The sequence below is a fragment of the Pipra filicauda genome, unplaced genomic scaffold (assembly GCF_003945595.2).
Source record: "Pipra filicauda isolate LSUMZ 115617 unplaced genomic scaffold, ASM394559v2 scaffold176_size3548034_pilon, whole genome shotgun sequence".
Lineage (NCBI taxonomy): Eukaryota > Metazoa > Chordata > Aves > Passeriformes > Pipridae > Pipra > Pipra filicauda.
Genome location: NW_024104283.1, coordinates 2,802,455 through 2,827,622, shown reverse-complemented (window position 1 = coordinate 2,827,622; position 25,168 = coordinate 2,802,455). Strand labels below are relative to the sequence as shown.

The 25,168-nt window shown below is 38.3% G+C and overlaps 1 protein-coding gene across 3 annotated transcripts in view; it reads left to right on the top strand.

Moving 5' to 3' along the window:
* CDK19 (cyclin dependent kinase 19) overlaps window positions 1-23,327 on the top strand; it is a 115,205-nt gene extending 91,878 nt beyond the window's left edge. For all 3 annotated transcript variants that reach the window (XM_027742135.2, XM_027742134.2, XM_039379816.1), the window contains 7 exons: window positions 7,393-7,536; window positions 7,812-7,881; window positions 9,086-9,158; window positions 13,188-13,285; window positions 14,743-14,821; window positions 18,691-18,957; window positions 22,581-23,327. In XM_027742135.2, coding sequence (XP_027597936.1) covers window positions 7,393-7,536; window positions 7,812-7,881; window positions 9,086-9,158; window positions 13,188-13,285; window positions 14,743-14,821; window positions 18,691-18,957; window positions 22,581-22,712 — 863 coding nt within the window. In that variant the 3' untranslated portion in view covers window positions 22,713-23,327. The remainder of the gene's footprint in view (window positions 1-7,392; window positions 7,537-7,811; window positions 7,882-9,085; window positions 9,159-13,187; window positions 13,286-14,742; window positions 14,822-18,690; window positions 18,958-22,580) is intronic.
* The last annotated feature ends 1,841 nt before the right edge of the window (window positions 23,328-25,168 follow it).

Genomic DNA, 25,168 nt, shown 5'->3' with positions numbered 1-25,168 from the left:
AGTTGTTTTAGACGATCCATCAGTTTGATCTTCAAGCATAATTATTTCAGCAATATCTACTGAAACTTTCAATATTACAACACTGATGGAGTAGAATGACTTGTTCTCAGGACAGGTGTGATTGCTTCACAAGTCGGCTTCTTGTCAGTAGCTGTGACTGACAGCAGAATTACTCTTCACACCAGTTTATTTCGTGGCTTATCCAACGGAGTTGCTTCTAATTGTGTTGGTTATTGTCAAGGCCTTATTAGAAATAGCTGCAAGTCTGAAAACCTTAGTAACAGAAATGTTATGATATTGTAAAGTAAAGCACTTTATTTGGAAGGACGAATAAACTTCTCTGATTGTGCTAAGAGGCAAGGTTTCATCTTGCACGTTCCTCTCAGTTGACTGAAGTAAGGTAGCGATCAAAAGCTATAATAACTCCCAGAAAAGGTTGTCATAGCTTGTTACTTGGAGCAAGCCAAGAAAGTATTCTTTGCAGATGTTATAATTGTTATAATTCAATTTAGCAGATAGCAGGCCTTTTACTCACCTTATGTTAGCTCTAAAGGTGTTGACATATTGGACCTAGTAAAAAGTTGTAATAGATAAAAACACAAGCTAAGTAGGAGCACGCAATAAATTACAAACTCACTGTCCCTCTTCATTTAACATGGAGTTAACTTCCAAAGAACTTCACTGTATACAGAAAAGCTAGTTTATTAAAATATTCTTCATTTAATTAAAAAAGAAATAGTGTATTTTTCTTCCTAAGAATATGTACTGCTTTTTCTCATTTGCTACCATGAATAATATTTTCTCATGTGATTCTATGAAATGCAGAGCTGTGGATGTTCCCTGAAAAGCTTTTTAAATACTATTTTACCAGGCAGGGGCTAATCTTGCCTGGTTTTAATTCTTTCATCGTTGTAGGAGGAAATAGTAACATTTTCTGTATTCTTAGTACTTCACAGTATAAGAGAGATTCCTGACCTTTGCAATGAGAAGCTTTCATACTTCCTTTACTTGCTATAGTTGTTTGATATTTGGTAGGGGGATGTAGCCCTGAGGTTACAAAGCTGCTTTTTCTGTCACCCATTACATTCCTTGTGCTTTTGATGGGTTGTCACTGAAAGGATATTTGTCTCTTTATTTTTGTTTCTTTGAAAGGCTTTGGCACTTGCCAGGAAACCTCTTGAACCCTCTGTGGTATAACAGTGCTGTTGCTGAAACAAAAGTAGCAGTATGTTCTTTACTATGTCTTAGAGATGCTGGAGTTGGCTGTCTCTGACACACCTGAAGGCTTAGGATTAGGGAAAAAACAAGGCTTTAACACACTTTCCATGCCAGAACTAGGCGCTTGTCCCACTGACCTAATTCCTTGCCCTGAAATGACATCACCTGAGGTTGGAGACCACCCCAGTTTCTGGAAGAACTAAGAGAAGAGTAGAAAGAAGAACATCTCTCTGTTCTGCATTCATGCAACCATCACTCTATGCTCTCAAGGATGTTAGCTGCTCTACTGCTAACTAATGTAGTAGATGATCTGTAGTTTATATAGTAGTAGTCTTGGAGACACAACTGAAGGGTTAAAGATTTGCTGATGAAAATGTAGTATATAGGATTTGGGGGTAGTGATGGGAGGAGTATTTGGGAAGACAGTAACTGAAAAGCCTTGCAAAAGCAGTATAATGTCGATAAAGACTTAATTCTCAAGCTGCTGATGTTGGTGAAAGTTGAATTCTTGTGCTCTGTGGTACAACTGTTGATTGCAGCTTCTCTGCCTTGATGATTCCTGTCTTCTTCAGGACATAGACTGCACATGTTAAATACAAGTTTTCATATGGAACCGCAAACCCGGAATTTTCAAATTCTTGGGTGTGAAGTTCTGTATACAAAATATTTAAGTCCTTTTACAAGATTTCTCTGAAATTATATTTCTGCTGCATGAGAGGACTACTTAGGGCGTCTGATTTTATTGCCACTCCCTGTATTACATCTGTTGTACTTGTGTTGTCAAGCTTAGCACAGTAATTTAAGTGTAATGTTGCAAGCTAGATAATGTGTCTAATGCACAGCAGAAGTCTGAAATCATCTTATCCAGGATCTTAATTTAATGATAATATGCCGAGGAATAGAAATTTAAGTGGGAAAATAAAATATTTTGACAATGTAAAATACCTCTCTTAAGAGGGAACAAAGAAATCCTGGCCCACTAAACCACTGTAGAAAATTACAATTGATTTAAGTGAACTCAGAATTTCATTCAAGAGAGAGGCTTAAAATTTTGAAGGTTGTATTAATTGAAATTAAGTAAATTGTTAGCACAAACATGAGAAGAGGGCAACTTAGTTTAAAAGGCTAGGATTAAGGCATACAGGTAAAAAAGTGAGGATAATGGCTTTCATTATTAATTTGAATTAATATGGGTTTGCAGTTAAAAGTTTTGAATTATCTTGGCTCTTTATCAAGGCACAGGAGATAACATGCTTTTGAAATAAAATATTGTTCTTAGATATGTGTTTGGCTGGCTGTGAGCATCCCTCTGATTACTGAGAGGTGTTGTTTCTGCCTGCAGTACAGTCATCTTTATGGCTTTACAGTGTAAGTTATTCTTCAGTCATGTTCTGTTGAGATGCTTTTTGTTAAAGATCAGTAAACATTACCTAACTTACCAATGAGTGACAGCAAATTTCTGACCCTTAGCCCACTGACACCATTTTTTACTTCCCCTTGAAAAGCCTGTGACATGTAAATGTTTGACCCCCTTTGCAGTTCTCCATGGAAGGTGTCAAATTTAGAAGGCTAGTAACCACTTCTTCTTTGACCTTCTGTTTTGCTGACTAAAGTTTCAATGAAGCATACAAAATTTGGGACCTTTGTACAAATGAGAAGATCTTTCCCTTGTGTGTCTGTGTGTAACAGCAACAACTAGACTAAAGAAATCCTTCTTTAAAGATACATTATTTTCTTAAATCTGATTTTAGGTATTTAAAACCAGTGTAAAGATTAATAAACTCATTTTCTGTAGCATCTCTGCGCTCCTAGATCATTGTGTGTAAAGATTCCTGATAAGTCTAGAATCTGCTGCTGTGCTCAGCAGAAGAGATGCAAGATGTGTTTTTGCAGAGGTTATACCTTTTCATTACACCAATTGATGGTTATTTGAAGAAATTAGACACATTTGCCTGCACAGCCCCCTTTCAGATTTCCAGTCTGTTGGTTTATTTGTTGCCCTTACATTGATTTGAAAGTTTTGGCGAATCTTACATAAATGCTGTAGCTCTTATAGGTGACCTGGACAGCTTTGTTTGGGCTAAAGCCTTGCTAACTAGCTTTTGGGTACCTTGGTTATTGCATTAGCCCTTGGTGGGTATAGAGAAGCTTTATTCTGCTGTCCCTCTACTCTTCACTTCTTTCACCAACGTTTGGATGTGTCCTAGACTTGGTGTTCAAAACAAAACAAAACAAAAAAAGGCAGTTTGTTTGAGTGCTGATGCTACTAAACCAAACCTCACTAATGATGAATTCCTCAGATTGATTTCAGCTAAATAGATGCTTTCCAAGTGTTTACTCACTTTCTTTAACAGAATTTAATTAAAGAATTATATGAGACCAAGAGCTTGTTTATATATTTCTTTTCTTGCGTATATTTAAGAATCATAACTTATTTAATCTTGAATTCTATACTGTGTTCAGTGAAACATTTTGGCTAATATGCATGGGAAAAGATGTTTCATTTTGAGAGTCAGGGCTATTGCTCAGTAAATTGTCTTATTGTCTTAAATGGTCATAGTATTCTTAAAGAATGTTTCCAAGATACTGGAACAAATACAGAAATGAGATTATTGGGCCACAGAAGTGAAAGAATACACGAGCATTTGTCTGCTTAATCATCCCTATCATTAAAACAGCTATGTCACCATCCTCTTGTGCTTGCTCCTTGGCTGCTGTGCTAACATAGAGTGGGACGTGGGGGATTTTTTCAGGTGACCTATAAAGCTATTAGAGTCACAGGTTTTAAAACTGGGATGTAGACAGCCATACAAATATTCAAATAATCTCTGCATGCAGGTATATATATGGAAAGTCTGTTTCCTAACCACAAGTGGCCACCTTTAAAAGGCTATTTCTGTTCTTTTTATAAAATTATACAGTACCTGAAAACTATTGTTACAATGGAAAGATATTTCGCTGGAGAGTAGGACTGAATAGAACCTGAGCAAGCTGTTTGGTTAGAAGTCACTCCCACCCCTCTTCCCAGACCCAGGGAGCAAAACTGGCTTGCACTCAGGTTCAGTGTAAACTTGGGGAAAGTGGGAAGTCTTGGAGGGGTGAACCCCAAGAAGACAACACATCTCAAAAAGCAGTGAAAACCTTTTACCACAGATTAGTCCCGAAGTCTGATGATAGTAGAAGAGACTGAAGGAAACAGAACCAGGAATGATTGTGTTACTCTGCTAAATTTATTAGGATCCTCCCAGGACATCAGATGGAAAACCATTTAGTACCCATTGCAACTTTGTAGGACCTGTATGTCCCAGTTTTCAGTGGGTCTGGGACATAACAAATGGATACTGTCTGTAGTTCTAGTTTTGGCTTGGGAGCAATGAGACAACTCACCCTCTTGGTCATTAGTAGAGGGCAGAGCAGTGAACCAATTATTGGATCATTTTTGCCACTTATTTTGGTACTTGATTTTTAAAAGAAATTTTATTTATAATGAAATTGTTATACAACAATATGAGAAGTTCCTCTTGTGCTAGAGGCAGATGATGTGCATTAAACTAATAATACACTGTACTTGAAAAATACTACTTGTGTAATTTAAGTTTTGCCCTGTCCATGCTCTCTTCTGAGGGGTAGTACTTCTTCCTTGGAATAGATTTGGAATACATGTAATAATAATTAAACTTTATTTTAGGGCCCACAAGTTGAAAATGTGAAATGGCACTGGGTAGGAAATTTTTTCCATAGTTAGAGCTGAAGTTTGTATTTGCTTGACTAATATGAACAATGTAGGAGATAAATACCTATTAAGAGTGCTTGCATTTATGAAGCTTGTAAACTTGGCAGAATTTAATGAGGCATTCCTGCTAGAAAAAATACCATGTGTGGTAAATTATTACTGTGAATTATGAATGTTTAAAAAAAGGGGGATTTGCCAAACTTAGCAGAAAATTATTAACTGTGAGAATGGTTTCCCAATAATGCCATCCCACAGAAAATTATAACACCAGCTTGGGAGTTACCAGTGTTTAGTCAGATATAACATCCAGTTGGTACAATGTTTGCCTTTCTGAATTCTCAAAGGGTTTAAAATGTACTCTCTGTAGTAATCGCTGGGTCAGGAAGTGGGAATGTGTTTCCATGGTGGCTCTGCTCTCGCACAGTTCAGATGATGAAGGAGAAACAGTTTTGAAGTTTGCTATATCTCATCAGGGAGATTTCCCAGTTCAGCTTTGCTGTCTGTCAATGAGAATACTAGATTTTACTTTTTTTTCTTTAAAAGGAAAAGGTCAGTCTGGGTAGAGCAGTAATGAACAGAATAATGAGCAGTGGTCCAGCCTCTCCCTTACAATGTGATGGATGGTGAGCACTGCAGAAAGCCAACAAAACCAAGAGAGCTGCAATTCCTTTCGCCTCTAGATAAACCATTTCTGGGAGGATTTTCTCTTTAGTCTGAAAATGAACAAATAGATACTGTTAATTGAAGATTCTATTCTTCAAATAATAAGTAATTTTCATTCTGGAGTAGATAATTTATGCCTACTACCGAGGCAGCAATTGTGATTAATATGCTGCATTAGCTGCTTGAGCAGATAAAATCTCAACAGCTAAAGATATTGTTTTCATGCAGATAAGGCTAATAGAAAAATGAAAGGAAGATAAAACCTCAAGAATGTGATGTAATGCACAGAACAAGTTATACCCTGTCAGAACTGTAAAGTCTGAGTGAAATGTCATCAGACTTTCCTGTAAAGGAAGTAGGAAGAAAGGGTTATATGTTAGGACACCCTAAGCTCCACACCTGTAACATGATGGAAATGGAACTGACCTGTTTTGGCAAAGGGTGTGATGGCTTATTTCTTCATTGCCTGCATAAAGAGAGCAGTGCTTTTTCTTCAGGACACCCCGTGTCTCAGGCAGCATAGGCCAAAGACCACTATTGACAACAAATAGGGGTTTGAGTCTCAGATTAGTTGCAACAAACAAGAGACCTCTCTTGGTGTTTTCTTTAGTCTAAATCCAATAAACCAAACTCCAGTTAAATAATTTTTATCTCTTAAACCTATACATTAAAGTTATTTTTTTAATTTGTACCATTAAATTTGAAAAAATCAAAAAAATGTCTCAGAGTCATCTAATTTAACCTCAATGACTACATAAGTCTCCACAGTCTTGTATTCAGCAATCTATGCTCATTAGTCATCTGATCTCAATATCTTTTTCCAAAGTTATATCCCAGACACATATTTGTTGGTGTAGCAAATACTTTTTTATTTTTTTTAGGACAGTAACCACGTTCTTCTCACTGACAAATTCACACTTTTGTTTTAAGATGCATAATAAAGCATTTGAGTCATACGGAACGCTAAGATGGGTGGTGATTAGCAGTAACTAAAATGAATACATGTAATCTAGAAAATTATTCTCTTGTAAATTAATGTTCTTGTCCACAATAGATTTAATCTAAAAAGCATGTCAGTGAAATATGGGGAGTGTTTTTTTGTTGTTTCAGTAAAACATCAGCATATAGAATCACAGAATCATTAAGGTTGGAAAAGACCTCTGAGATCATCAAGTCCAACTGTTAAATACTATGCTTTTGTTTTCTTTTATGTGCGTGAGATGTAGATGAAGGAATTAAAATATTGTTGCCGTGTTCTTTTTTTTGAAGTTTGGTATCACTATTCTACTCTTGATTAAAATTAGGATCTTGTTTCTCCATTGTGACTGGCTTGCACCATTTGGTTAAACATATGACTCGTTAGTGTTTTCCTTCTTAGTGTCTATTTGGTTATCAGTTATCTGTTTGAAATTGTTCTGAAATACATTGAAATAATAGTTCTACCATATATCTTTATGGGGTATTTATAATTTGATTTTGATGGTCAGTTGAATGCCCTTTAAGCACTATGTCATCAGCAAATATTGTGTTGGTTTCTGCCATAACTGTGAATACATGAAGTGCTGGACTGCCATTGTGTCACTTGGATTTGGAAACTCTAATTTTGGTTGAAAAAAAAACCCTCCAAATTTTACCCTTTTTTTAATGTATTATACTAATGCATTATTTTTAAAGTACTGTATATAATTTTACTGTGAAGGTTGAGAACTTGTGCAGAAACAAAAACCAGAGAGATTGAGTACAGTAAATTTGCATGAATTATCCTCCTTTTTTCGTAGATATTTGGGCAATTGGCTGCATATTTGCTGAACTGTTGACTTCAGAACCTATATTTCACTGTCGCCAGGAGGACATCAAAACAAGTAATCCTTTTCATCACGATCAGCTAGACCGCATTTTCAGTGTAATGGGATTCCCTGCAGGTAATTTATTTTCATTAAAGCATCAGATGTAACGCCACTGAGTTGTTTTTTTTTGGTTATGTTTTTTTTTTTTTTCTAAAGGAAATGAGTAGTTGTTTGTATAGGTACAAAGAATCTGACAATTTGATGGATTTGGAAATGCTGACAATTATGGAACAATAGCACTGGCCAACAAACAGGAAGTCAAACAACTGCTGTAGTTATTTCTTCTCATGTATTACTTAACCTACACATTCAGAATTGTAAATGCTTTTTTTTTCCCCTCCCTACCAAAGATAAAGACTGGGAAGACATAAGAAAGATGCCAGAATATCCAACTCTTCAGAAAGACTTTAGGAGAACAACGTAAGTAATGATAATGCAACAGCAGTTCACTGAACGTAGCAGAGGCAGAAATCACCTCCTATGCTCTGACTTTTTGGGGAGGGGATGTTGGAGCATTTGGGTTCTAACACTATGACAGCTGTCCTGTTTGAACTAGCTGGTTTGCTTGAATGCTGTTCTTTTCCACAGCTGCTTGTTAAAAACATCAGCTGAGTGGCCTCCCCGTTTCTCTAGAAGGGTGTTGTCATAAATGTCATTTAATCTATGGCAGGCACAGACAAATGAGCTTGCTTAACGCACTTATGTTCCGTGTTCAAGATAACTTCACTCATTTTGTGTGAGAAGGAATAGGGAAGTACTGGTACTTTTGACAAGCAGATATGCAGAGACAGCAATACAGTGGACAGAAATTTCTATGGAAGGTAACATATTTTAGAGGTGATTCAAAGCCTGTCTGGGGTCTGAGAATTTTCCACTTTTACTGTTTTCTGGTGCTTTGGCTAAATTAGTCAAGTGGTGGTGATAGTAAGGAGCCAAACAGACTGTTGTAAGGCAGAGGACATGGACTCAGAAGTTTTGGGTTCTGTTTCCAGCTCTGCCATGGGTTCATTACACTCTCTTTTAGACAAGACATGAAGCTTATCTGTGCATGAAGCTTCTTTCTTTTGAAAATGGCTATAGATAACCTCTGGAGCTGTAAATAAAAGGCAAGGCACAGGTAATAAATATTTGAGACATCTTTGAGCTTGGAAGCTGGAAGGACTATATGATTTGCTGCAGGTTGGGATTGGGAAGACATAGTGGTAACCTTAACTGCTCTGCCAAATTGTAACTGGAAACAACTTAATAGCTTAGATGTTGAGCTCTTACAAAGGGCTGAACACTTTCTGCGGCAGAGTTGCTTTAGAAAACTAGGATATAAACTTCAAGTTATGTCTCCCTGTCATATGTCCATATCAACAGTTTATCCATATACTATAAAAGTTGCATGTTTCATGGAAATAATCTTTACACAGTTGATACCACTCTTGTTGGTGAAAAGCACACTTTATGTGTGCAACTGCTAGATAAATATCTCACATGTCTTCTGATAGTAGTTCTTTTTATAGCTTACTTATTAAGGGCTGGTAAATGTTTTTGTGATTTGGTAAATGTTTTTGATAGAGTTCCATGTTTTTAATGCAGTGTTATTTCAGACATATCTTTCTTTAACTGTATTTTTCAGATATGCCAATAGTAGCCTCATAAAATACATGGAGAAACACAAAGTCAAGCCTGACAGCAAAGTTTTTCTTTTGGTAGGTGCAACTTGAAAATTGCTGTGATGACAGGAATGAAATACATTTCTAATGGTAATATCTGTGTCTGTTCTTCTGTCTCACTCTAATGAACACCAATATTTAAGAAAGCTATTTACCACTAACTGGCCATTTTTGAGATGTGTTTTCTTCATATAAATTTATGCTGAGGTGTGCTTAAACTGCTGGTAGTGAAGATCTGAGAGTTTCTGTAATTAAGATCTGCAAGGCACTTGTATATTCAGCCTTACCTTTAGGTCTGTTGTGCAAATAGGAGAGTGAGTATAGTATATGTCTTGATTCTGTGTTGTCCCAGAGAGCTCCCAAAAGCTAAAGAGTTTTGTGAAAAAAGGGAAGAGGAAAGGAGAAATTTATTTTCTGTAGTAATTTGTTTTTCTTTTTCTTCCCTCTGACAGTAGTCTACCACTGTTCTGTGGTCTACCACTGTGCAATTCCAAACAAAATCCCTAAACATATATATACTGGTTACCTAGTTGAGTCATCCACTGTAGGCCAGTGGATCATTCCTGGATGCCTCTGTGATGAATTAGTGCTGTCTAAATTTAGGAATTAAGTTCAAAGTGACTTTGCTAGTACTGTAAACAGGGAGCCTCTGCAATAAGGCTTAGTGCAGCTTGAGTTCCAGTGATCTATTTTCACTTACAGATTCAGCATAGCAGTCATCTCTCTAGGTCCTGGCGAAGATTTGCTCTTTGACTTGTTAGTAGCTGCTGGATGATGACACAAATAGCTGTGGAAACAGAGTAGGTTAATCCCAAGTGGGTGGAAGGGAAGCATTCCCATAAGAAGTGTGAGACTTGAATAAAAATGAATTAAAACTTCTTGAACTCAAGTTACTGGGTACGCATTGGAATCACCTGGAGGATAAGTCTAACTGAAAAGATGACATTATTAGCACGTGAACTTCCATGTTTTCCTACAAAAGGTGGAAGCCACCAGAAAACCTGGTGGAAAGGCAGAGAAACAAATGAGTTGCTGTCAGCATACATAGCTAATTCATCAAGGTTGTGAACACAAAGTTGAGAGTTATCTTGGGTGGGTAGGCTGCTTTTCCAGGAGGAAATATTAACAAGATCTCTAAAGAACGAAAAACTAACCATATGTTGCTGTTCTTTCTGAACATCCTGAAGAAGGCTTATCAAGGTAATCAAGGTAGTTTCTGTTAGGTTTTTCTCACAGTTCATAATCAGGGATGAATAAGGGTATTTTAGTGATCAGCCACAGAGATGGAGACTGATCTCAAATAGACCAGTCTCCCAGAGATCTGCATAAGAATGCCCAGGAATATGAACAACCTTCTTCATACCTCATTGCTGTACTGAGGAGGTTCATGCACCTAAAAATTGCCATAGCCATGCTACAGCAAAGAGGCTCAGTACCTACCTTGTCTCGTGAAAGATCCTAAAATACAGCAGATCTTGAAGGAAAGGTGTGCATTGCTCTCCCATATCACGAGATAAGAAATATATCTGCTAATGAGCTTGGAGGTGCATGTATTTTGAAGCAGACTCCCTAAAACTCCTTGTTCGTATCGAAGGTAGTTATTTTTTGAGGCAACCTCCATCTTGCAAGGTGACCTCAGAAGGCATCTGCTTTGTAACAGTCATTGATCAAGACCTTGTGCTAATGAGTACAGAAAGTGTGGTGCTTGGAGAACAGATGGCATCGAGTAGACCAGTGCAGGATAGCAAGTGGCTCTTGAGAAAGAGAATATTATGCCATTCTGCTGATTGACATTGAATGATAATATCTACATGAAGGGCAGAATGTTTTCCATTCAGGAAGAGGCATCTATTCTTGCTGTCCTGGAAGAGTTACAAGCATAGTATTTATAGCTGTCATGTCAGGCCAGGGGAGCCCAAGAGTAGCAATTTTGAGACCTGCTGAAAGTAAGACTTCCGATGAAGTCTAGTCTCATAGTTGTGTTAGTAACTGCTACCCTGAAAAAAAATTGCCTCTAGACATTTTTTATTCATTTTCCCAGAAGCTACGCGTAACCAGACCTTCTAAAAGAAAGTTGGTTTCCAGTGGCATCACTGATAGGCAGATTATCTCACTTGGAGTGATGTTATGTGTGGTGTCACTTGGAATGAGCAAACTGATGGTATCCTCGGGGTGAAGGGTGAATGCTGATGGAAAGAGCAGATCATTAAAAGGTCCAAGATATCTTTAGGTCTTCTGCTGTGGTACATTAGTCTTATCTTTGAGTGACAAAGAATACAGGTCATGTTTGGAGGCAGTTTGTGATGATGGTGTTTATATGGCAGCAAACTGTATGAGCTTTCTCCTGAGTAGTACTGCAGCAAGCAGGTCTGAGGAAGGAGTCCAGGGGGCAGAGCTGATGCCGTCTACTCTTCTGTCAAGGATGACATCTGGTGCCAAAGACCAGGAGTGGCCTTGTACAGAATATGCGTATTTGTCCTCCAGTCACTGTGGAGGAACTGGGGAGAAGAAATGTGTCAGAAGCTGCTATAACTGACAAAAAATTTGCATATAGGGAGAGGTGGTGATTTGAAGTAAAGATACTGGAGTCCCCAAATTGTGGTATATATTGTGTGAGGTCACTGTGTAGAGAGACAACAGCACATTAGAAGTTCGATTTGTTAAGATGCATGGGAAACATAGGGTTAAGAGTTATCTGACCACACAAAAATACAGTAATAATAATAAAAAATAAATGGTCTCAGGTGAACTCTCCAGGTGTGTGCAGTGCAGGACTATCTTGAGGTGTATCTCTAGGCAAGCAGGCAGAATTAATTTCAGGAGCTGGTTGCAAATGAACTGATAGGTGGAGAGACAGCCCAAATAGCTCTTTGTTGTGTTGTCAGTCTGTTGAGGTCCATGGCCCATAAAATATGTGAATAAGGATAGGTGGGAAGAAAGTGGCAGAAGTACAAAGAATTTAATAGGCCTTGTCTACCAGGCCTAGAATTAACTATAACTATTGAGAAAGGAAATACAAGGAATCATCTTTCTTGAGGAGGATGGGTAGTCTTACTGAGGCTGCTTATTGTAGCAAATATATAGAATATAGAATTGTATATCAGATTTTTAATTTATTGGAAGAAAAAACCCCAAATACCCATGCCAAAATCACATTCTTTTGCTGAATATTCCGGCAGTTTTTGTTGGAGGACCAAAAGACAGTTTGAGCTAAGATATCCTTTGCAGAAGAAATTTTATTTTTACTACTGGCTTGAATTAAGAGAGGATTGCGTGAGAGCAGGATACTGTATAATGTAATTTGAGCACCCAGATTTCCTACTGTGAGTTTATCAGAATGTGATAAATAAGTAACTCTTTAAAATGGTATGATATGCCTATAATTGCTGTTTATACTACCAATGTATTGTAATCCTCTTTTATAGCCTGTTGCAGTCAAAAGCATTCTGGCTAATAGATTTAGGCTTATTTTCCTCCTAGCAAGGAAGAAAGGTTACTAGGAAGGGTCTACTCCCCCTCTTTCTCATTTCAGTACCAATTAGAGTAGGTTTGAGGAGCTGCATGAGTATCGGAGTGCTCTGTCTCTGGAATGTTGCCATTGTAAGAAATGAAGATTTATTGTTTCCATCCCTAAAGCGATATGAAGAGTCCTGGTTATGTTCAGTCTGTTCTGACACTTCATTTTGTGTTAGCTGTACAGAACAGTATAAAAGCTATACATGTGCCACAACAAAAAGACATTATTTATAAATTATGCTTTATGAACCTGTAATAGCTGAATTTAGTGTTACTTTAGCAAAGTGGTTTAGCCTTAGCAATTAATATTGCCTGATACACCTAACTATTTCTTACATGAGAAGTACTTCACAGCCTTTGTACTTCACAGTACTTTGATGGATGTGCATTGTAGTTCTCGGGAACTTCACTGGACAAGCAATGCTAACTTATGCTTGTCTGGACAAGCCAGAAAGAATTTAGTAATCCAAAATCCAAGACATACAAGTTATAGTTTGAAAAATAGAAGTTTGATGAACTTTTTGCTATTTTTAATGTTATGCTTTACAGCTTCAGAAGCTTCTTACTATGGACCCTACAAAGAGAATTACCTCAGAGCAGGCTTTGCAGGACCCCTACTTTCAAGAGGATCCTCTGCCTACATCAGAGTATGTATTCCCTTGTCTGTGCACATCTTCTTTCTGCTATATGCTCATCCCTGAAATTACATGACATCTGAAACATTCAGATATCTGTCTGTGTCCACAAGAAGTAGTAGCTCAGACATACTCAGCAGAAACTACACTAGTAGTCTGTATCTACTGGCGCCAGAACTAAATGGTCATGAAAAATAACCCGGTACCACACTAGTGGTGTAATTCTGAGCATACTACCAAAGCTAGAGGGACAATATTATTGCAGTATTTAGAGAATTATCTATTCCCTCTTCTGTTCTGCCTTATTCAGCCTCACAGAGCCCTGTCTTCCACTCCCTAGTTTGATTGTGCCTCTCCCTAAGATTAGGACAGTTCTCTGACCTACAGCCCTTTCCTATGCCCTCTGGCACAGGGTAACAGTATGAGAAGAGTGAAGAGATAAATGGCTGCCTAAAATGCCACGAATCCCTTGTTCAAAAGGCTTGAGAGTACAGAATTTGTCTCTCTGTATTTTATTGTCGTGATAAGTTCAAATTATATATTCATTTCCAACTGGCAGACTTACAGTTTCTCTTCCCAGTGTTTAGAAGCGTGGTGGTGCATAGCATTATGTTCTGTGGGAACTGGATGCAGGGAGACTTCCACCTTTGCTTTCATTGTTTCCTCAACCAGCAGGCAACACTAAAAGGAGGAAGCAGTCACTGGAGTGCAAAAGGAATCTAGTTGAGACTAGTTGGGCATTTTTAAATTTCTTTTTCTTGTTTACACACTTTTAAAAATCATGTCACGTTGATTGTATTCTGAACATTGATGCAGAAATCTAAGAAATTGATACTGAGCAAGATCTACCAGTAATTTTCTGTTTAGCGTTTATCTGATGCTATCCTAGGTAGAGCTATAGCTCCTCATGGATTACAGGATAACATTGTGATAAAGTGTCTGCCATAAGCATTAAGGAATGTTCCAAATTCCATTGGCGAGTGGAACTTGAAAACTATCTTTTTTCCCTCAGCAAGACCTGGGAAGCTTATTGAAAGTAACTATGCAGTTGTGATTGGCAAATATATTTAAGCCTGCTGTAAGCCAAGGCAGGCTCATAAGACACTAATACTCTTTGGATCAGGCCCTTTATTCAGTGAGCCATGCATGTTCTAACTGGGTGTTGTGGAACCTCTGGCACTGTGTTTGTTCATTTTATCATCTGGATCAACAAGTGGTCGTTCTGGCATTCAGGCATGTTCAACCATGCCATGATTTCTAAATGACAGCCTAGTGCCAACAGCAAAGAGATCTGACGTTATGATCAGCACCTATCTCGAGTGCTCACACTGCCACTCACTTTTGGAAACAGAACACATGAAATACAAGAAATTAAGTTACGTTATATGCACTTGTTTTTAACATGGTGTTAAGTAAGTGTATGCCATATGTATATATTCGTGGAGTGTTTACTGTTTACTGTGTTTCAGTGTGTTTGCTGGCTGTCAGATTCCATATCCCAAAAGAGAATTCCTCAATGAAGATGAACCTGAAGAGAAAGGGGATAAGGTATAATAAAATCCTTTTTATTTTAAAAAAACCCCACTTTTAAATATGCAATAAGAAAGCATCATGGTGCTACCAAATGAAAACTAATGAAACACGAAGAGTTAACAAAAAATATTTTTCTGAGGTAATGCTCAGCTCTCTTAAAACTGCTTCTCAGAAATATGAAAAGTATCAGATGACTTTGGGGTGTCTCAGGTGGTATTACCCGCATGGTTTGCCCTGACCTGTGAGGAAATGAGCTTTATGGGCTGTTGTGTCAGCAATAGCTTGCTTTCAGCTGCTGTCATGCCAAGAGGACCTTGCTGCTTCCTCCAGCATTGCATGATGAAAATACATTGTGAGCACATGAAGAGAATGGCATTTTCATTGTATGACTGGCATACATCCAGCCATTTGAATGGAGATGGCTGTTGGGGTCTCAAATAAATAGTGGCAGCCTGCTTCTGGCACTACATCAGAACATTTCATCCATCTGCACACAGTTTCCTGATCATGTTTTAAGGGCTTTCAAACACAGGAGTAGTAAGGACTGTGAACTGTTCAAGTAGTGACAATCTGCTCTGAGTATTCTTTTTCTCATAGCCCCATAGACATGGGCGAGAACTTGTTTGTGTGCATAGTAAACTTTGGTGTGTTTGCAACATAATCTGATCTGCTTGGTGTGTGTAGCTCAGCTGTGCTACATGACCCCAGTGATTGTCCCATCATACTGTAAAGGCTGGACAGTAGTGCTATGGTGTAAAAAACAGCTTGTTATTTTCACTTAACAATGTACAGTGAGACACCAACAGTATAGCTAACAAAATGTGAAGAGAACAGTCTTGAACTGTAGTTATCCGAGGACTATGTGAGAAGGACTGTTATCTTTTGGAGAAACCGTTGGACTATGTGCCTCTTCTGTTTTCGTTTTTCTGCATAATATGACAAACAAGCTGAGTTTAAAAATACATTTCAGAGAGCAAATTTTATGTTCAGAACTGATATTGCAGTTCCTCTGTACTGAGAGCAAGTGGTAACATCCATGATTGTTGTGTCCAGATAGTTTTTTCAAAAAGAGGAAACAGACCCTTAAACAAAAATAAAATGAAAGTCATAATAGTGATTTGATTGTAATGTAGTTACAAGTTCTGCTTCAGCTCTCACAGCTTCACAAACAAGAAGAAACCTTATTAATTAAGATTACTCTGGTTTTTTACTTTCAAGTCAGTGTACTTAAAAGTAAAGACCTTTTTCCTGGGAGTGCTTTGGGGGGTGATGTCAATGGCATATTTATATTCAAAACAGCCAATATATAAATGGTCTTTCAGATTGTTGATGACGGTCACGTATTTATGCACACTCCAAATTAAACTTTTTTCAGATCGGTTGAGTAATATAAGTCACACATTACTCATTGAATGTGTTCCCACAGTGTAGACAATGTGGAGGTAAAGGATATTCTGGAAGTTAAATGTGTACCATGTTTTGTTGCTTTATGATGTTATTGTAAATGAAAGGTGTTTTTTTTTTATATACTGCTTTGTTTTTGCTTTGTTTTAAAACCATAAACATCTGTATAGTCCTTTGGAAACCGGGAGAAGTTCTCTGTGTTTGTTTATTTGGAACTTGAATCTGAATTGAATAACATTTAACATAAGCATCCATTCTTCAAAATGCATAATCGTTAGGCAGCAAAGCTAAAATGAGGGTTTGTAGCACAAAGGGAAACTATTCTCTTCTCATTCAAATTCTGTTAGGCAAGTTTCTGCTGGGTTTTTTTGTAGGTAGAACCAAAATTTGATTTTGGTAATTTGTGCCTGAGAGGTAACAGGTGTCAATATGTTGTTAACTGTAGGCCTTTTATAAGTTTATTCATTTAGGAACCACCATGAACCAGACTGACCCGAGGACAATGTCTTTGCTGGTGTAAGCCATTTTTGTGCAGTAATGTGGTGCAACTAGACCTCAGCTGTAGTCTGACAAAGCAGGTCCACAGAAGAGCAAGCTCAGGCTAATCAAGTAAATTTTGTGCCAAAATCCAAAGCGCAAAACTTGGGACCTCAACAAACTCTTGTCTTTAATTATGAGTGTTCCTGCAGTATTTGTTTACACATAACAAAATTGCAGCTTTTCAGCTCACACAGTAGCAACAACCTCAACTTGCATCCAAACACCCCTATGAAAACACAAATTAGGCAATTCTAGCACAAATACTGCCTTAGTTATTGATTTTTGTGTAAGTGAAGCTCAAATCATTATGAATAGATTAATTGCTTCTTAATAGATTTTTTACAAGCTAGTTTGATTAACTTTTTAAATTATTGAAGTCTAAATTTCACAGGATACAGAATCTGACTGAGATGGGATTTGAGGACTGCAGGCAGGAGAATACATTATTAGTTTTGCTGAATGTGAAATGGAATTGCAAGCCATCTTGAAGTCCTTGAAGATGCAAGGCTTCTTTGTAATCTTAATGAATACATCATTGCAAATTTCATCTGAATGTATCTTGGGAGACCATTGTGAGGAATGGCTTAGATACAGATCTTTTGTGTTCTTTATCTGAGGTAATTAAGTGCATCTTGATGATTGGGGCATCAAGAATTTTCTTCTAGCGGCAACTGGTTGTCATGATTTCTGGGAAACTAATAAAGTCAGGGTTTTATAAAAGACTACCATGCTTGAATTTTTATATAAGCAGATATTCTAGGAAAAAAGTACTATCCTGGAATGTTCCCTACAGTATACTGGGGGAAGGGTAATAAGGCTTTTCAGTTCAAGCCATGTCAGTTGTAGGTTTTTTCTATGATAACCAATTGACAAATCTCACATTTGGAGTGAAATTGCTTTTCTTTGCAATTTTCTTATGTGCTTTAGTGCTCTGATGGAGGAGCCATCCCTGGTGCTCAAAAGCAGGTGAATGGGTGGTCTTTCCCAGAACTGTCTAACCATGGAGGGCAGGGTTGCTCTTTCTGACCTTCCTTCCACTTCCCTAATACTCTTTTAAGTCTGTAGCCCTCTGAAGCCAGAAGCGTACAATATCTTTTGCTCTTGTGTTCTCCTTCTTAACCTTGTTTCTCCCTTTTGTGGTACTTTTTTCTGCCTCTCTTCCTATTAGGTCCCAGTGTCATCTTAATTATCTGGCTTCCCTCCCTTTGCTAGTCTTCTCCTGCCCTTACGAAATTTTTCTCTAGCTGTTTCCTCCTCTTTTGTCTTCAACTACTTATCTCTGGTTAATTTTCACTTTTATGCTATTTTAGTAAGATTTTCTGACCCTATGCCTGGTGCACCATGCTGGACCCTATTTCCACTATAGCACTCTTTGCAAAGTGCTTAAAAGCACAGTAATGAAACCTGTTTCTGGTTTTGCACAGAATTTCCTTGCAACCTAGAAGAAATTATATAATTTCTCTGGTCTCAATTTGCTTACCTTTCTGGCAGTAATGCTTCTTCGGGTTATTATGATGTGAAAGTTTGAAAAATGGTTTTGATTCTGAGTGAACAAGGCTGTTGAAGCTCTTAGAATAATTTGCTGTGGTTCACCATGTCTGCTGCTGAGCACTAGAGAAATTTTGGGAGTTTTGATTTAGTTTGTTAGATGATTACTGCTTTCTAAATGGTTCCTTCTGTCCTCTGAGCACTTGGCTAGCTGTAGGAGGCACTAGACTGTCTTTCCAGTTGAAGTCCAACTCTCTTCGTTAAAGAAGAAAACCAGTCACAAATGGGATACCCCCACAAGGTGTGCAAGAGTGTACTGAGAAAAAAACTTCTCCCAACAGTCGGCCTTGCTGTATTTTCTCCTGGAGCAGGCAGGCCTGGGTTGGCAACTCTGTAAAGTTCACAAACCCAGCTTAGAGCAAGCGACCATGTTGTGTCTCTTCTTCCCTTAGAATCAACAGCAGCAGAATCAGCATCAGCAGCAGACAGCACCTCAGCAGCAGCCGCAGGCAGCACCGCAGCAGCCGCAGCCGCAGCAGCAGAACAGCACCCAGACCAACGGGACGGCCGGAGGCGCTGGCGCGGGCGGAGGGGGTGCAGGTGCGGGGCTCCAGCACAGCCAGGACTCCAGCCTCAACCAGGTGCCTCCGAACAAGAAACCACGCATAGGGCCTTCAGGCGCTAACTCAGGCGGGCCTGTCATGCCTTCAGATTATCAGGTACCTCTTGAAATTTTGCTACTTCTGATGCTGCAAGACCAAAACATCATTTTTCCCCCTTGCCCACTGCAAGAACACATCATGTTTTAATGAATTTTTCATGTAACCTGAGTAGGCATGCTGTGATATATTATATTAAAATGTTGGGTTTAAGTTAAAAGGTTTTGTTCTGTAATTTTCAATACAATACCACTTTAAGTTGTATCTACTGCACCCTGCTTTCCATTTCAGGAAAGCACTTAAATATTTGCTTAACTTCATGTTTGAGAGTAATCTTACTGAAGCCAGATGTAAATGCTGCATTGCATCAAGTTCAGGATGAACTTGAGTCTTGGCAATATTAAATCCTGTGTGAGGAGCAGATCTGAGAAGATCCCGAGAAGCAGAAGTAAAATTAGAACTAAGCTCTCCCATTTCATTCCTGTGTCATTTTACCTCATATTATCACATGTATGAAGCGGTTCTGTAGTTTATTCTGGTATCTTTCTAAGTCTGCCTCTAATCTTAAAGGAAAAATGCATGTTAACACAGGAATGTTGTTTTGGTTCATCTGTATGATTCATGCTGAAGTAGAATGCAAAGACATGCATTGTTTCTAATGGGACCAAAATTGAATAGATTTCATGTCTTCTAGTACGGTAGCATTCATAAGTAAAAGCAGTATCACTGAATTATTTTTGGGTTTGCATATTTGTCTTTGCTTACTAGAATTATATTTTCCACTGAAGAAGTGGCTTACACTAAGTATAGAAGGCATTGAACTTACCAAGATCTTTCAGTACTTTTGAGTTTATACTTGCTGGAACAGTAATGAGTTGAAAGCAGAATAAGAAAAAGGTAGATATTAAAGGTAGATTTTAAATGATGCTAGGGACTCTGCTACTAGCCTCTGAGAGAATCCCACCTTGGAGAACAGGCTGCTTTAAACTTAAAGTAAGTAGCTTTCAAAGCACCAAGCTCTGGAGTTGCCTTGACTTAGCTCTCCAGACCTTCTCCACAGACAATTGATTTCTCAGTGCCAGACATTTGTCTCCCATTTCTGTTTGACTCTCTTAATTACAAATGATCATGAAGGCATTGAGGGCAATTTAAGGGTAAAGACAACTAGGTTTCTTTTTTGAAAAGTTCCAGACAGGCTTGAGGCCTGGACAGATCACTGTAGCTGTCTGAATACACAGTATTTATGGCTGGTCTGTTTTGGTCTGTACTTTGAGGACTGGTGTGCTGCATTTGATGATATCCATTATAGAATTCTTATCCAGCTCTCTGAATTGTTGGCAAACTTCCCCCTTACAAGTTGCTAAGAGTCTAAATATTTTTTTTCCAGATAGATTTTTTTTTTTACCCTCTATGATGCTTTCCATCTAAACTTGAACAGCACAGGCATCAAAATCATGATCTGTATGTTTCCTTTACATCACTCACTAAATTGTATGGTCTGATTATCCATTTTTATATTCGTGTTTGGCTTTCTGCCCTTAAATTCTAGCTGACTGTCTTCTGTTCCAGAAAGGAATGTCTGCAATTTGTCCAAGTTTGACTTTGTTAAAAACAAATTCTCTTATGTGGAACAAAAATAAGCATGGGCAAGTTAATGCATTCTTGTAGTCTTATGGCATTAATTTTACTCCAGCATATCTTATTCAGGAGTAGGAAGAAGATTCCCTTTGCTTTGAGTTTCATTTAGCTTGTGATCTGAAGTCTCCATTGAAGTTTTCTTGTAGTTCACCAACCTCAGTATATGTTGCTTCTACAAATGACAGTGCAAATTACTTGTTGAATTTTACTGAGCATTCCTTTTGTGACCCTGGGTGTTTTGCTTAGCAGGGTGAGCTGATGCTTTTCATCCAGAATAAGCTCCTATAAAATCATACCATTTATAAAAAATCTTTTTTTTTTTTCCATTAGAAATTGAAAAAACTTTCGGAATTTAGAGAAAAATTTCAGGTTTTAGACACTCTGTTAACAACCTAACTAAATAAGCAAAGAATAATCTGGTTATTAACAACATATGTGCTACTGGGACACGTCTCTTCCAAAGCCGGAGTGCTGAGCTGTTGCCTCCAAAACTGACCCTTACAAACAAGTGAAGTTACTTGGTACAACTATTAGTTATACTGGTATTATATTGATATACACAGGTCTCCAGTATGGGACTGTTACCCCTCTTTCTCACTGTAGCCTCACTGTGCTTCACCTTGAAAGCAACCTTCATATTCCTATGTTAGAACACAGAAAAAGTTATGTGATGTTTTTAGGATTTAGTATGTTTTACAGTTTATGTAAAATTGAAATTTTACATAAACAGAAACATTACAGAAACAAAGGGCAGAACTGTTTTAGACTGCCTGAACTTTAGGGTCCTGCTTTCACAGCTTTCCTGGTTGGGGCCCAGTGGTTAGATGAGACCATTGACTGCCTTCACCAAGCAGATTCTTGGTCTGTGGAGGATGTGGTGTTCTTACAGACTGAGTGTCTCCATGGGATTTCTGTTGAGAACTCAGACTTCTCCAGGGCCTTTCTGGAACTCATAATGCTGATATTTAATCACAGTGTTACGCTCTTAACACTTTTCCTAGATGATTGCTGTTGGCCACAGGCCTGTTGATGACCCTTGGACATAGCCAAGTAGAACCACCAACTAGACAGTGAACAAAACTCTGTTGAATGACTGCCTGAACCCTTGCTTAACTTGGCTGGAAACAAAACTGTTTGCTGACTGCAAATTTGGGGGGGTGGGATGGTTTGTAGACTTTCCTTTCATGTGGATTGGGGTGGGGTTTATCTTGCTGGAGAGTCTCCTGTCCACTGAGCAGTACTTCTCATGCCAAGTGATTTTGCAACTTGCATTATTGGGCAGCTCACTATTAATTCTGGACAGGGAATGGATGTGATAATGAAAGAGCAAATTCATCAGGCTGGAGGTTGCAAACAATCCATGAATTTTTCTTGCTGAGGTTGAGATCCACTGAGCTGACATCCCAAACTGTGGAGGAGAAGAGAAAAACATTTAGGAAAATGAATGTTAGGTTATTGTACATACCCATGCCCAGCTTTAAGCAGTTGTCCTCGTTTCCAGTAGATAAGGCAGCAGGTTGAAAGACTCACCTAAAATGATATTATTTTTTCTTAGTGGACAATTTTTCATTTAGATAAATTGAGTAACTCTAAGGTCATGGTTGTCTTTTTCTCAGAAAAGAATAAAATGTTTCTCTATAACATTTAGTATTATGGATCCTGAGAAGGGTATTTATGGCCTCAGCAGTTTGATTTTGCATTAAAAGCAATTACAATAATGACAGAAATAATTGTATGAAACAGATGAATTTTGAAAGGGAGTCTGCTCTTGTGTCTTGTGTATTTTTCCTTCAGAAAATGGGTGTGTACCTGTTGTACTTCTAGGTGTCTACCAATACCTTGTGTATTTTGTGTGCTGTGTTAGGGCTGATTGCAGATCAGAATGATTACTTGTTTTATGGGACCCTAAATAGTAGCACTCTTTAGTCAACTTCTCCAAGAATTATGTTTTAATGACCTTCAGAAGGGTTCAAAGCTTCCTGAGCTGCGTAGTCCTAACAGCCTGGTTTTCATTCCCTTGATCCCTTTCTTTTTTTTTCCTGCAGCACTCCAGCTCACGCCTGAGTTACCAAAGCAACATTCAGGGATCTTCTCAGTCCCAGAGTACAATGGGCTATTCCACATCATCTCAGCAGAGCTCTCAGTATCACCAATCTCATCAGTCTCACAGGTACTGAGAGGCCTGACAGGCTGCACTCAGAAAGGAATGGACTAAAAGCCAGAAGACTCCAGCAATATGAAGTTCATAATGATGAGAAGACCAAAAATACAAACTGTAATGCAGAATTAAAGTTCGTGATGACAAAAGGAAAACTTCACTCACTGAAGACTTCCCCTGCCCCATCCCTTTATTGCCATAAAGGAGATTCTTGTGAAGTTTTCCTTCCTCCCTGCCCTTGCATGTGCTCCATTGTGGTTACTCTAATGAACCCTTCTGATCTGAACCCAGCACTTAATTTCTTTAACCTTTGGAATTTTGAAGGATTCCTGGTGCACCTTCCTTATGCTGTAGTGATTGCCATAAATCTGTCTTTTCAATCTCTTTAATGGGATTTTAAAGTTTGAAAATCTTGAACTCCCAGGCTTTCAAGCTTGTATATAGTTAGTTTTATACTAGGCAAACCAGTTTAGCTATACAGGTATATTGCACCTTTTTAAAGCACTATGTTATTTTCACAGGATATTACTGTTTTGCTCATGGATGTCAAGAACAGCAAAATTTTACTGTTCCAGAGTATTTTACTATTCTGTTTTTATTAGTCTAGTTTTCAGGCAAAGTTAAAAATAAAAAATTTAAAAAATTAATAAAATGAAAAAAGGAAAGAAGAAAAAAAACCACCCAAGTCTCTGCAGCGACAAATATGCTTCATGCTACTGGACTGAACGCCAAACAGGAGATTGCTGATATTTCTTAACTCATTCACATTGAATTCTTGAAATCACAGTGATCATGCTCTGACTAGTTTTAAATTAAGTGTTATTTCAAATGAAACCGGGACAGTCACATAAAAAGGAGATGCTTTCAGGATCTGTTGGAACAGAAGAATGGAATGTCTTCCCAGGCTGGACACCAAAATAGTCAGGAAAATGTATTTACTGCCCTCGAGTCTCAGTAGGAATGTGGATGATGTGCTTGTTTTTCTCTTAAGCAGCTGATTAATGTATGTGAGAGTTCTATAAATTTAGCTTTCTTTCGCATTCCTGAGTCAGTTCTCGAAATTTAAAGGTGACAGAAATACTAAGACTTGCTAAAACAAATGCATTTAATCATTTTACGTTAGAATTAATAATTAAGAGAAATTATTGTGCAGTTTGAAAAGCATGTTGAAAACTGTTCCTTTTTCATGTTTATAGTGCATATTCTATGTCCCTCACATTGCTGTGATTAACCAGATTAGTTACACCAGATGCGCTTGATTGCACTGAAATGTTTCCTTTTCCCTAGAGCAAACATGTTTTGATTGTGCCTAAGGGACTGCAAGTGGATGGGTAGCTGGCAGAAAATCCCCAGTAATTAAGCAAGAGTTTAGAAGCATAATCAGGGGATTATTGTCCAACTTCTGGAACCACAGTTATTCAGAGACACACAACATGTAATTTGGGACAACTTTGTTTTTCCTTCAGCCTTCAGAAATAAGGCTGATTCTAGTTGCAGAAAACCTGGAAAAACGCATTTAAAAAGATACTGGCAATGTAACACCAGTGAGCTTCTACAACTGGTGTCCAGAGAAGAGGTAAAGTGAGAGAAGTTTATGTGTAAATGGTTAACAATACAGATTTTTATGCTGCACTGTGTTCTCTTCTGTCCTGTGTCCACACAAAAAAACCTGTACACCCATACACGTTCACACTGAAGTTGTGATCAGATGTAGCAAGAAGAGGGTCAGGCACCGATCTCTTTCCTGTGGTGACCAGTAACAGGACCCGAGGGGATGGCCTAAAGTTGTGTCAGGGAGGTTTAGGTTGGCTATTAGAAAAAGGTTCTTCACCCGGAGAGTGGTTGGGCACTGGAACAGGCTCCGCAAGGAAAAGGTCACAGCACCAAGTCTGACAGAGTTCAAGAAGCGTTTGGACAGTACTGTCAGGCACATGGTGTGACTCTTGGGGATAGTCCTGTGCAAGGCTAAGAGTTGGACTTGATGACCCATGTGGGTCTCTTCCAATTTGGCATATTCTGTGATTCTGTGAATAAATCTGTTTGCTCTGAGGAGAATGCTATTCATCACAGCTAGTCACGTACAAGTTTCTACTGGGTTTCATCTCCCAATCACCTTTACTGCCCCCTTCCTCCTCAAACTTGTGCTCTTTTCATACCTTTTGTGAGCAGTTGGCTTGTTTTGGCTATACCTACCATCATGTGGTTTTGACAACACCCAGCTGCTCTGGAAAAGCAACTAAAACCTGCTTTTGTCATCAAATCAGTAAGAAGGTGGTGAAAAATGAAATGAAACAATTGAAAGGAAAACCTTATTTCTGGGGAAAAATAATCTCCCAAAGGATACTTTCAATGTGTAACCCTTGAAATGCTCCATTTTATACATGCCCTAGTAGCCTGTTTGTAAGAACAGATTTTAATTGTTCCTTTATTTCACTGAGCCTGAGGGTTTGCGTGCTTTCTGTCTCACCTCTTACT